This window comes from Heteronotia binoei, chromosome 6 (assembly GCF_032191835.1).
Source record: "Heteronotia binoei isolate CCM8104 ecotype False Entrance Well chromosome 6, APGP_CSIRO_Hbin_v1, whole genome shotgun sequence".
In the NCBI taxonomy this organism is placed as follows: Eukaryota; Metazoa; Chordata; class Lepidosauria; order Squamata; family Gekkonidae; genus Heteronotia; species Heteronotia binoei.
The window spans coordinates 108,302,295-108,314,619 of record NC_083228.1 but is presented as its reverse complement, the minus strand read 5'-3'; the positions used below and the strand labels follow the sequence as shown (position 1 = coordinate 108,314,619).

General features: G+C 42.6%; 1 protein-coding gene across 1 annotated transcript in view; it reads left to right on the top strand.

Moving 5' to 3' along the window:
* The first annotated feature begins 594 nt into the window (after positions 1-594).
* The window catches only part of HLTF (helicase like transcription factor), a 37,652-nt gene continuing 25,921 nt past the window's right edge, over positions 595-12,325 (top strand). Inside the window, exons 1-10 of the mRNA XM_060242322.1 lie at positions 595-935; positions 3,834-4,023; positions 5,371-5,537; positions 5,657-5,790; positions 6,551-6,648; positions 7,384-7,458; positions 7,647-7,838; positions 7,925-8,017; positions 9,063-9,096; positions 10,210-10,276. Coding sequence (XP_060098305.1) covers positions 916-935; positions 3,834-4,023; positions 5,371-5,537; positions 5,657-5,790; positions 6,551-6,648; positions 7,384-7,458; positions 7,647-7,838; positions 7,925-8,017; positions 9,063-9,096; positions 10,210-10,276 — 1,070 coding nt within the window. The 5' untranslated portion in view covers positions 595-915. The remainder of the gene's footprint in view (positions 936-3,833; positions 4,024-5,370; positions 5,538-5,656; positions 5,791-6,550; positions 6,649-7,383; positions 7,459-7,646; positions 7,839-7,924; positions 8,018-9,062; positions 9,097-10,209; positions 10,277-12,325) is intronic.

Here is a 12,325-nt window from a genome sequence, read left to right as displayed (position 1 = left end):
AAATTTAAAGGGACAGCACACCTTTTATATGCCTTCTCTCCATTGGAAACAATGGATAGGGACACCTTTTGGGGCTCACAGAATTGAACCCCCTGGTCCAATCCTTTTGAAAACTGGAGGATATTTTGATGAGAGGCACCGGATGCTATGCTGAAACATTGGTGCCTCTACCTAAAAAAAACAGCCCACCGGGAGCCCCAGATACCCGCAGATTAATTCTCCATTATTTCCTATGGGAATCGTTCTCCATAGGGAATAATAAGAGTGCTCAGTAAACATTTTTCTCCCTCGCCCCGCTTTCTGATGACCCTAAAGCGGGGGGAGGGCCTCCAGCCCGGGGTATCTCCTGCTCCTGCCTGGGGACTGGCAACCCTACGTAATGGCGCTGAAGACCGTGCAGCCTCCTAGCGTCGCGAACTGTCATGGAGTAGGGTAAAGCCATTTGGCATATATTTGAGCATTACTTCCTTGAGGGTAAGCCCCCCTGAAGTCAGTGGATCTTACTGCTGAGGAAACCAGCTTTCGATCGGGATAAAAACATCCCGCGTGCCTCAGGCTCAAAGAGTACAAAAGCTCGCCGAGGCTGCTCCACTCGGAAAGCGCACACAACAGGCACGCCCACGTGTGCTAATAAGGTTCCCCGACCTTTCTCGTCACTCTTGGCGCTCAAAAATAATACTATAAAGGGCGTTAAAATAAGCCAACGGGAGCAGGTTCCTGTTCCGCCTCGGCATCTTATTGGTTGAACTCTTACAAGAGCCTCTCTGTGACTGGGAACGGTAGACGCCATTTAAGTTTGAACCGGGTGGAGATTGTGGCTCTCTGAACGAGACTGAAGCTCGGAATCTGTCTGCGTAGCGCGCAGTCTACTGGCTCGAAGAGGGTGTGAAGGCTGCGCAGCTCCCCGGCGGCGTCATGGCTTGGAAGTTCCTGAGGTAAATTGGAGAGGCCGGAAGGGCTGCGAGAACCCCTCGCTGGGTCTGGGCGAGTGAGGCCTAGGGTGCCGGCTTTTCTCCTGTCTCAGGGCTCGCTGGCGTTCTCTAGTTGTGGCCTGCAGGTGCCTTGAACTTTTAGAGCTCAGCGTCTCCGTGTCAGCCAGTCTCTTTTCTCCCTGGTGGTTGCCAGGGAGCTAGGAGAAGCGGCTACAGTCTCCTTCCGCTTCGTGGCTGAGGCCGGGTTGTGTCTGTGTGTAAAAGTGAGGGAGCTTTGTGGGCCTTGCAGGACAGATCTGTTTGGCACCACTAGCATGAAAAATGGGTGTTCGACTAAATGGACCCTTGTCTCCTAATTTCTATGCCAGGTCCAGGCCTTTTTTTTGTAGCAGGAACTCCTTTGCATATTAGGCTACACCTCCTCCCCCCCATGTAGCTAATCCTTCAAGAGTTTACAGGGCCTAGTGTAAGCTCGTGGCGGATTGGCTACATCAGGCAGGTATAGCCTAATATGCAAAGGAGTTCCTGCCACAAAAAAAAGCCCTGTCCGGGTCTTTTTGGCTGTGTGACTAGTTTGCATTTTAGGATCGAGTTAAAAGTGTGGACTGTTCCAATTGAAAATGAAGTGGGTCTGAGTTCAAGACTACAGACAACTGCTTTATGGATGAAAATAATGGAGTGTTTTACATTTCCCCATTTACTTCTCCATATGCTCTTTCACTTTTCTTTCTCCTGCTTTCCTCACCTAAGTATGCTTCCTTGTTAGCATTGATTTAAGAGTGAAAGGGAGTAGTGTGATATGTACAGGGCTGGCCCCGCCACTAGGGAAACTAGGTGATTGCCTAGGGCTCTGGCCTTCTGGGGGCACCGAATTGGGTACCTCCACGTGCCTTGGTGACATTATCCGTGCAGGGAGGGATGCCAGAAGTTAGCCTTGCCTAGGGTGCCAGGCAGTCTAGGGCTGGCCCTGGTTATGTACTAAGTTAATATAATGCCTAAGCTGAAGCAAATGTTGGGCCAATCAGAAAATGAGGCAATTTGGAAGGAAATGCTAATCAAGGCTCCTAGGGGGTATAGTGGGATTGGTGAGTGCCTGCCTGAGGGGGTGTGGTTTTCTGTGTTCTTACTGTGTATATTTGTTCACTGTAGTTGTATGTGCGACTGCTCCTCAATAAACACATTCTTGTTGAAAAAGAGCTGCCTGGGCCCACTCATAACACTGGCAATGAGGAGGGGATGTTATACAGGGTAGGCAGTTGGAGGAAGTTAGCTGGGTCTCTATGGCTGTTGAGGACTTGTTGCCCCAGCTGACCAGGACGCAGCATGCAGCCAAGCTTTCGCTCTGTTTAGAGAATATGGCTGCTAAGGGCCACATCAAGCCATTTGATTCATCAGCAGAAGACTGGGGATCATACATTGCCCAGTTCCAGGGATGGAATTCTAGCAGGAGCTCCTTTGCATATTAGGCTACAAACCCTTGATGTAGCCAATCCTCCAAGAGCTTACAAAAAAGCCTTGTAAGGATTGGCTACATCAGGGGTGTTTGGCCTAATATGCAAAGGAGCTCCTGTTAGAATGCCACCTCTGCCCAGTTCAAGTGCTACCTCACAGCCAACGGAGTCACCGAGACGGAGCTGAAGGCTACCTTCTTCAGCGTCTGTGGGTGACCCACTTTTGAAGTTGCTCAAGTACTGGTGGCACCTACTCAACTCAAGGACGCACCTTTCAACACAATTGCAGACAAGCTCAGAGACCACTTCTCGCTGCAACCATTGGAGATTGCCTGCCGACGTGCCTTCTCCAAGACAGATCAGGCCCATGGTGAATTGGTGATGGCTTTTGTAACTGCCCTGTGGCAAGCAGCCTCATCATTGCAACTTTACAGATCTTGAAACCACCCTCCGAGACTGTTTAATGTGTGGGCTGTAGGACGAGAAACTACAATGGTGGCTATTTGCAAAAAAAGAGCTCACATTCAAAGTAGCTCTTGAAGAAGCCATAGCAGCTGTCCAGTCCACCTGGGAGGTCTGCCAGATGTGCAGTCCAGTATATAACAGGCGGACAGCTGTCCTGTTTACTCCTCCCCTCATCTTATACAACAGGGGTGGCCAGCTGGATGTTGGGCAATTACCACTGGTAATCTCTGATCAGATATCATTCCAGGCCAGAGCATGGTGAAGTGGGGGAGACCAATATAACGGGACACCCATCACCTCAACCAAAGGCTTGGCAAAACATTTCCATTTTACAGACCCTGTGGAATTGAAGATCCCGCAGGGCCCTGATCTCACTTGGGAAAGTATTCCACCAAGCTGGAACCAGAGCCAAGAAAACTGGCTCTCATCAAGGCTAAGCGGATCTCCTTTGGGCTGAGGACCACCAGCAGATGTTGATCTGATGTTCTTTGGGCCAGCGGATGTTGTTTGGCCTGGGGACCACCATCAGATGTTGATTTGATGAGTGCAGCGCTCTTCAATGGACATTGTGGGAGAGGCAGTCCTGCAGATTACTTTGTTATCTTGTCAGGTTGTTAGGATTTGTGCAGTACAATTCTGTGCAGTTACTTTAGACTAAGCCAGTTGAAATCAATGGATTTAGAAAAGAGTTACTCTACACAGGTTTGTACCACAAGTCTTTTAGGTTTGTTATCAGGACTTAAGTTGCCCTTTCAGATTCATTAAAAGTGATATGACTGGTCTACCTCTTTCCCAATGTTTGATGATTTGGACAGTCTGGGGTTTGTCTTTTGCATACAAAAGACAAACCCCAGACTGTCCAAATCATCAAACAGACTGCTTAATTGAAAGAAAATGCGGAATAAAATAATATAATATTTGCTCTTGAAAGTAAAAAAGGTCAATGTTTTAACTGAAGTCCCCCCCCCCTTAATTTGTTTTGCAGAGACTTGTCCATGGAATGGGATACTAGTTTGTATGGACATAGTCTATACAACCCCTTTACTCGTTCTCTTGTCATAGACGACTTGTTTGAGATAGGTGGTGTTGCAATGACAGATGAAGATATAGATTCAAGTGTCTTATTTGGAACTTTGCGTGGCACTGTGGTTGGATTGCGCTACTATACAGGGGTGGTAAGTAGAAGAAATGGTGGCATGGAGAACTAGATTAAAAAACAAGCATTGTTTTTGATATAAAATGTTTAGGTATCTTAGAATATTGTAATCACTGCTAATACGTAATTTAAGATATATCAGCGGTTGCTATCAACATTTTAATAATCTGAGCATTTTCCTTTGAAGTCAGAGGTAAGCGCATACAATGTGAGGCTGCATATTTTAAAAAGGAATTCCTTTATTGGAAATATTGCCATAGTATGAGATGGTGGTAGACCTGAGTGTTAAAATGCAGGGCTGCCTGGGGACTAGGTGCGGGAAGCTTCAGAACCAGTTCTAAGTTTCTGTATTTAGCCTCAGGGTCTGCTTCCTTAGCTGGTCTTCACTTGAAAAAAACAAAACCCATCCCAGGAGGGATTCCGGAGAGGAAAAGTTAGAGGAGGGAAATAATACTTTTTTGTTTTGATCCTTTAAATTTCAATGTCTACTCCTATTCATACATACATGGGACAGACACACTTTAGTTGTACGCCTATGATAGGTGATAAAACTGTTTTAAAAACTCCAATCTGATAAACAAGAGCTTTGTTTTGTTTAGTTTCAGTAAAACACTGTTAATTTTCAAATATTATTTACATGTTGATACTGAGGTTAAAAACTAAATGGTTAATATTTAGTTCAAAATTAAGAGCTCAAATTTAAGAATTTAGAAGTGTCATTAGAAAAGTATATGATGCTTCTGTTTAAAATGCGCCTTATATTTTATCTTGGGCTTTTGCATTTATTTCAAAATAGAACTGTTTCTACATTCACTTGAACTCTGGCTTAATCTGAGGATGGGTATTATAGTATTTTATAAGGGCAAGCTTCTTTGTGAACATCTAGAGGAGAATAACTATTGCCTGTACTACTTCATTGTGTTTAATATTTGCATAGAAAGCATTATAGTTAAAAGTATAGTATAAGCTCAGTTTTTGTTAAAAATGTCTTGAATAATGTGCAGGTTGATGCGGTCCCGTGGCGCAGAGTGGTAAAGCTGCGGTACTGTGGTCTGAACTCTCTGCTCACGACCTGAGTTCGATTCCGGCAGAAGCTGGATTCAGGTAGCTGGCCCAAGGTTGACTCAGCCTTCCATCCTTCGGTAAAATGAGTACCCAGCTTGCTGGGGGGAAGTGTAAAAGACTGGGGAAGGCAATGGCAAACCATCCCATAAAAAAGTCTGCTGTGAAAACGTTGTGAAAGCAACGTCACCCCAGAGTCAGAAACGACTGGTGCTTTTTACAGGGGACCTTTCCTTTCCTTGATGCTGAATGTTTTATGATATGCTTAGTATGCTTCAATAGGCAAATCTAGCTGTTTGTACAGGTCAATAATAATGAAATGGTGGCGCTTCAGCGAGAGCCCAACAACCGATATGATGTGCATGCTATAAAAGTGAACAATGTGAATGGAGAGCAAGTTGGCCACATTAAAAAAGAACTGGCTGAGTGTTTGGCACACATCATGGACAACAAATTGGCTCTAATAGAAGGGTAAGATGTTCCTCTCCCCTTTTAAACATACTAATATTGTAAGGCAAATTGTCCTTGAATAGCAACTTAGTGATAACTTATTTTTACAGTTTATACAGTGTTCATTTTTCCTCATCTAGGGTTGTTCCTTATGGAGCAAATAATGCTTTCACTATGCCAGTACAGCTGAGTTTTTGGGGGAAACCAGAGAATAAAGATGTGATTCTAAACCATCTGAAGCTGTATAACTTTAAGTTGGCTCCTCCAGGAAAATGTAAGTTAGTTTATTTAGTGTTTGAGATTAGTAGCAATGCATTTAATCAATTTAAACCATGAAGAGCTTGGCATAAGAATCCTGCTGATCAGACCAGTGGTCCATTTACTCCAGTATCCTGTCTCAGACAGTGGCCAACCAGTTCCTCTGAAGGTACAACAACAGGGTACAGAGGCTGAGGCCCTGATGTTGCCTCCTGGCACTGGGATTCAGAGGTCTACTTCCTCTGAATGTAGAGGTTCTCCTTAGTCACCATGGCTAGTAGCCATTGATACACATTTGCCATGAGTCTAATCCCTTTTTAAAGTTGTCTGTGCCTGTGACCATGCATGCTTTGGCAGCCAATTCCCCATTTTTATTGTTGCTGAGTAAAGAAATTTTTTTTGTCCATCCTGAATCTGCTGCCCATCAGCTTCATTGGATGCCCTCAAGTTCTGGTATTTGGAGAGAGAGAGAAAGTTTTCTTTGTCAACTTTGTCTGCCTCAAACCTAATTTTATATATCTTTATCATGGTCCCCCCTTGGCCATTTTTTTCCAAACTGAGAAGTCTCAGACTCTTCAGCCTTTCCTCATATGAAATATGTACCAACACAGTATATTATACATTATGTATATTTATGAATAGAATTGAACAGTTTATTTTACATTATATAACTATATATATGGAGATAAGTTTCTTTCTTAGTGCAGGAGAGAATATGCTGGGTATTACAGGTATAAATTGTCTCTCTCTCCCCCTGCCCCCCTTTCAAATTACAGCCTTGGGCTTGGGTTTTGGATATAGTGGGACATCAGGAAGAGCTGGAACAAGTTACAGTGCTCCAGTTCATGCTGCTGTACAAATGACAACTGAACAGGTATAAATAATGTCGTCCCCCCCTCCAAGAATGTGAGTTGTTTCTAGTTTAAAAGCTTAAATTTAGTTTTAAGTACTGAAATCAATTCATATGAGCTCAATATTTTGTTTATGTTCTTTAGAGATAAAAATCAAAATGCCCCAGTCTTAAATTTTCATTTGTAATATTGTGACAGTGAAACAGTCATGTTGACCTATCATGGTGAGGTTTTGTAGTTCTCTCACATGTGTTTGAACTGGGCAGGAACTTTGTAGTTCCTAGTTACTTATCATCCATGTTTAGTCAGATGTGAGTCTATTGCAGAGATATTCCCATATTGCAGATTTTTTGTGCCGATTGTCAGCTTACAGAGAACAGTTCTGTGTGAGGAATGCAAGGGTTGTATTGTTTAAAGTTAGAATGCAGAATTGATGTATGGATTTCAAACAAACCATGGGCTTGTTAACTTCTCTTTTTGACATAAAATCACGTGAGGAACTACTTTCATTATATTTTTTGTCTTAACTATGGCAATTTATCACTGAATCTCATGTGTAAGTAACTCACAGAGTTGCTCATCAAGTAATTGCATGTGTAATTTTGTGTTAGAACAGTATAGGTTCCAAAGACTTGGGGCACAGATATGGTCACTTGTTTTATAACCTTAGGATGTTATTTTGAAGTATCTGTTTTATATTAGCCATTGCCATCTGACACTTATTCTGTAAAGTAACTTATTTTGTTCATCTGTTGTAGCTGAAGACTGAGTTTGACAAACTGTTTGAAGATCTGAAAGAAGATGATAAAACATGTGAAATGGAAGCAGCAGGGGTATACATTCTTTTGAATATAGCATATTGGTTTATATTCTTGATAAAATAAAAGTATATTGATGGATGTTAAATACAAGGAGAGTCATGCGGTATCAGAAAAAAAAGATAGAAATAAGTCCAAAAACTTCTATTTACCATGGCATTCGTATGAAGTATATAATGCAATCATCTTGATTTTTTTTCCAGGCTGTTGTAACATCATTACTTCCACATCAGAAGCAGGCTTTAGCATGGATGATTTCACGTGAAAACAATAAGGAGTTGCCTCCATTTTGGGAAGAGAGGGATAACTACTTCTACAATACGATTACAAACTTTGCTGAAAAAAAGCGACCTGAAAATGTTCTTGGAGGAATATTGGCAGATGACATGGGATTGGTAATGATATATGTTACACAGGGTGGTGGCATAGTTGATTTGTGAAAAAAAAAAATACTGACTTCCATTGTGCTTGTGTTTCTCAGGGTAAAACACTTACCGCTATTGCAGTCATCCTAACCAATTTTCATGGTGGCAAACCGCTTCCTCTTGAAAAGAAAATAAATCAGTTGAAGGAGGTGAGACATGTGTATTCTTGATTTCATATCATTTAACGTCAGGACAGTTCTCTTGATTCTTTGAAGGAGAGTTAAAGCTCAGTCTAGACAAGACTGAGGTGCTGTTACTCAGTGATACAATGGCTCAGGGACTCACAAGTCAGCCTATCCTTAAAGGACTTGCACTTCCCCTGATAGAACAGGTTTATAGTATGCCGGTACTACTGGATCCTGGCTTACAGGTGGAGGTCCAGGTCTTCTCTGAAGCATGTAGCATCTTTTATCAGCTGTGGCTGATACACCAGCTATAGCCATTCCTCAAAAAGTGATTTGCCCATGATGAGGCATGTCTTGATTAGGTTAGATTGTTGTGGTGTGGGCAGTTAAATATGACTGACTTTGAAAACAGTCCAGTAATCTCAGTTGGTTCAGAATGGCAGGCTACTGTCAGGGCAGGGTACTGGGATTGTATATCACCTCGGAGCTAAAGATCTGCACTGGTTGTACATTTGTTTCCAGGCACTATTCAAAGTGCTGGTTCTTAACTTTAAAGTCCTAAATGGCTTGTGATCACAGTACCTGAAGGGCTGCCTTCTCCTGTGTTGTCCAGCCTGCTAGCTGAAATCTGTTTTGCAAGCCCAGCTGAGAGGTGAGCTCAGTTAAAGTCTGTTTTGCAGGCTCAGAAGTGAGGTGGGTGGCAACCAAAGACAGGACTTTTCCAGTAGTGGCTCATCAGTTGTAGAATGCCCTACTGCTTGAATGTCACTAGCTGCGTACATTGTTTCTTTTGGGTGCCAGGCCAAAACATTTTAATTAAGGGGTTGATATTTTGATATAATTCAAGTATGCCTTTAGTTTGAAAATTGTTGTTTTAAGTCACTTAATGGTCTTATGTTTTTGTGCTTTGGCTGTATTTTTAATGCTGGGTTTTAGCTAATATTTTATTTTTTATGGTTTATTTTGTAAACTGACTGGAAGGTCCTCTGGTGAGGCAACAATTTCTTTTCTAAATAACAGTGATGATGGGAGGAACGTCCTAAAAAATTTGTGATTTTTTGTTTTTTAGGAATGTGTTTCTACTATGAAAACAGACATAAAAGGTAATTTGTTTGAGATTTGCACTACTTTAGAAACATGTAAGAGCCAGTTTGGTGTAGTGGTTAAGTGTGCAGATTCTTATCTGGGAGAACTGGGTTTGATTCCCTATGCCTCCACATGCAACTACTGGAGTGACCTTAGGTCAGTCATAACTCTGTCAGAGCTATTCTGCTCGAGCAGTTTCTGTCAGAGCTCTCTCAGCCCTACTTTACCTCACAAGGTGTCTGTTGTGGGGAGGGGAAGAGAAAGGAGATTGTAAGCCACTATGAGACTCCTTCGGGTAGCGAAGGGTGGGGTATAAATTCAGTCCTTCTACTACCTTGTCAAATCATTATATTTAATTTTGACCTCATTGTGGGATCAGGGACACAGATTCCCCCTCCCTCTCAAGTCTGGTGGAAGATCCAGGTTTGCAGAAAACCAGTTTGAGTTAACCTTGCCTATAATAGGGGTTAACCTCCCTCCCAGTAATAGAAGCAACTTCTGTAGATTTGAGTACCAAGGATGCCTGGGAAGGATAAAGAAGAAATGGGGGGTGGGGAATGCCAAGAACAGAATGAGATGAGACATTGTGAATTCCCCAGTTGTGGCAGTTAATTTTGGATATTTCTAATTTATATAAAGCAGGGGTCCCCAGCCTTTTTGAGCCTGTGGGCACCTTTAAATTTCTGACACATGGTGATAGGCAGAACAATAAAATAGCTGCCATGAGAGTGTTGGAGCCAATGATAAAATGTCAGGTAGGGAGGTTATACACAATTCTAGTAGTAACTCTTCAACATTTCAGGCAGGAGCTTTTCTTAACAAGATGCTTTTTAAAATGAATATTGTTTAAAACATTTGCTTACACACTAATCTTCAGTCATGTAGTGAAGATCTTTGTGTTGAGGTGGTAACTGTTGCCAGAGCAATGTGTTTTTTAAAACCTGCACATCTCCACATCGCATCTCCAGTGACCAGTAAGAAGCCCTGTTGGGCAAAAGTTCCACCTGATCCCACCCACTTTCTAAAAACACTTGGGGCTGTGGTGCCCTCAGACATACTGTTGGGGACCCCTTATATATAGTTCCCTTGAAAAAGTTTGACTTTCTCTTGTTGCATAATTCTTTTTAAAGTACCTGCTGCTTCAGATATGAAGGAAGAAAATGATTCTGTTCTGCCGCAGTCATCTTGTCCAAAAAGGTAGGAATTTGAAAAAGTCCTATTTACCCATGGGCCTTTGAATAAAATAGATGCAGGGAAAAACAGTTTAACCCTTACAAGCAATCAGGTTTTTTAATCCAGGAAGTCATGGAAAAAATGGGTTTACCCATTTAAAGCTTTCTACAGGCACTAAACTCTGCTGAGCCTTCTCTTGAACTGCACTGCCCTTTCTCGCCACCCCACTGCCTTTTTTATTTTTAGGTTCATCAAAATGGTAAAAGGGGTTCATCTGGCCCTCAAGAGACTTGGGTTGAAAATGAAAGCACTCTGCATAATCATTACTGGGGTTTCTATTTACCCCCAACAAATACTGAAAAAATGTTCCCATGTTTAAATAGATGGACCAACACTTATTTTCTCCATTTTATTAAAAGGTGGAGCAAGCAGTGAAAAGAAAAAAAATTGTAATTTATATCTATAGACATTTATTGGCTTTGAGGTTTTACACTGCTTTTGGAATTGGAGGTTTCAGTGACCCCCAAGGAAACCAACCTTTGCAACCTGAATTGTTGAGTACATAGTAGGAGTGAGTAAAAGCCCCTGCGTTTGTACTCTGTCAATGCTTCCCTCATATCCATAGCCACATGGAAAAGCTCAAATTGAACTGTACTGCAGTTTTGGAAATGGGGTTGTTTTATCCCCCAGCAGGATAAGCCTGGACATGTTTGAAGGTGTCCTCTGAGTCTCATGTTTTCCAGACTTGAAGGAGCCATGAAGCCTGGAACTCTAGATCAGGGGTCTCCAGTCCCTGGGCCGTGGACCAGTATCGGTCCGTGGCTGTTAGCAACTGGGCCATGAGTTGTATAATTATTTCATTATATATTACAATATAATAATAGTAAGATATCCTACCCTCCACTCTGCATCTCAAAGTGGCTCACAATCTCCTTCATCTTCCTCCCGCACAACAGACACCCTGTGAGGTGGGTGGGGCTGAGAGCGCTTTTCCCAGAAGCTGCCCTTTCAAGGACAACTCTGTGAGAGCTATAGCTGACCCAAGGCCAGTCCAGCAGCTGCAAGTGGAACCTTTTGTTGAGAGTGAAAGAGGAGAGCACAAAAGTAGGCTTGAAGCTCAACATAAAAAAAACTAGGATACTGGTATCCGGCCCCATCACACCTTGGCAAATAGAAGGGGAAGACATGGAAGTAGTAACAGACTTCACGTTTCTGGGATCCAAGATCACAGCAGATGGTGATTGTAGCCATGAAATTAAAAGACGTTTGCTCCTTGGGAGGACAGCTATGGTGAACTTGGGCAGTATAATAAAAAGTAGAGACATCACCCTGCCAATAAACAATATAGTCAAAGCGATGGTATTCCCAGTAGTAATGTGTGGCTGTGAGAGCTGGACCATAACGAAGGCCGAGCGCAGAAGAATAGATGCTTTTGAGCTGTCGTGCTGAAGAAGACTCTTGAGAGTCCCTTGGACTGCAAGAAGATCAAATCAGTCAGTCCTAAGGGAAATCAACCCCGACTGTTCCCTGGAAGGTCAGATGCTGAAGCTGAAATATTTTGGCCACCAAATGAGAAGGGAGCACTCCTTGGAGAAGATCCTGATGCTAGAAAAGACAGAAGGCAAAAGAAAGAGGGGACGGCAAAAGATGAGATGGCTGGACAGTGTTACTGATGTAACAAACACAAATTTGAGCCGGATGGTGGAAGACAGGAGGGCCTGGCGTGACTTTGTCCGTGGGGTCATAAAGAGTCTGACTCGACTGTGCGACTGAACAACAACAAAGAAAGATCTGTCTTGTCTCTGAATTTAAGATTTGACCAGGTTGAGAATTAGATATATTGATGATCATGTAAAACAGCAAGCTGTTATAATTTTATGAACGGCATAAAAACTATATGTAAAATAGACCAGAAGCAGACCATTTTAAAAAGCTGGTAAGATAAAACGGCTAAAGATCCAGGTTAAAAAACACAGACACATACATACACAGACACACACACGCACACACAAGTGTGATGCCTAAAAAATCCAGTAATGTAAGTGCCAATTGAGCCTCAAGGAAAAGGGCATT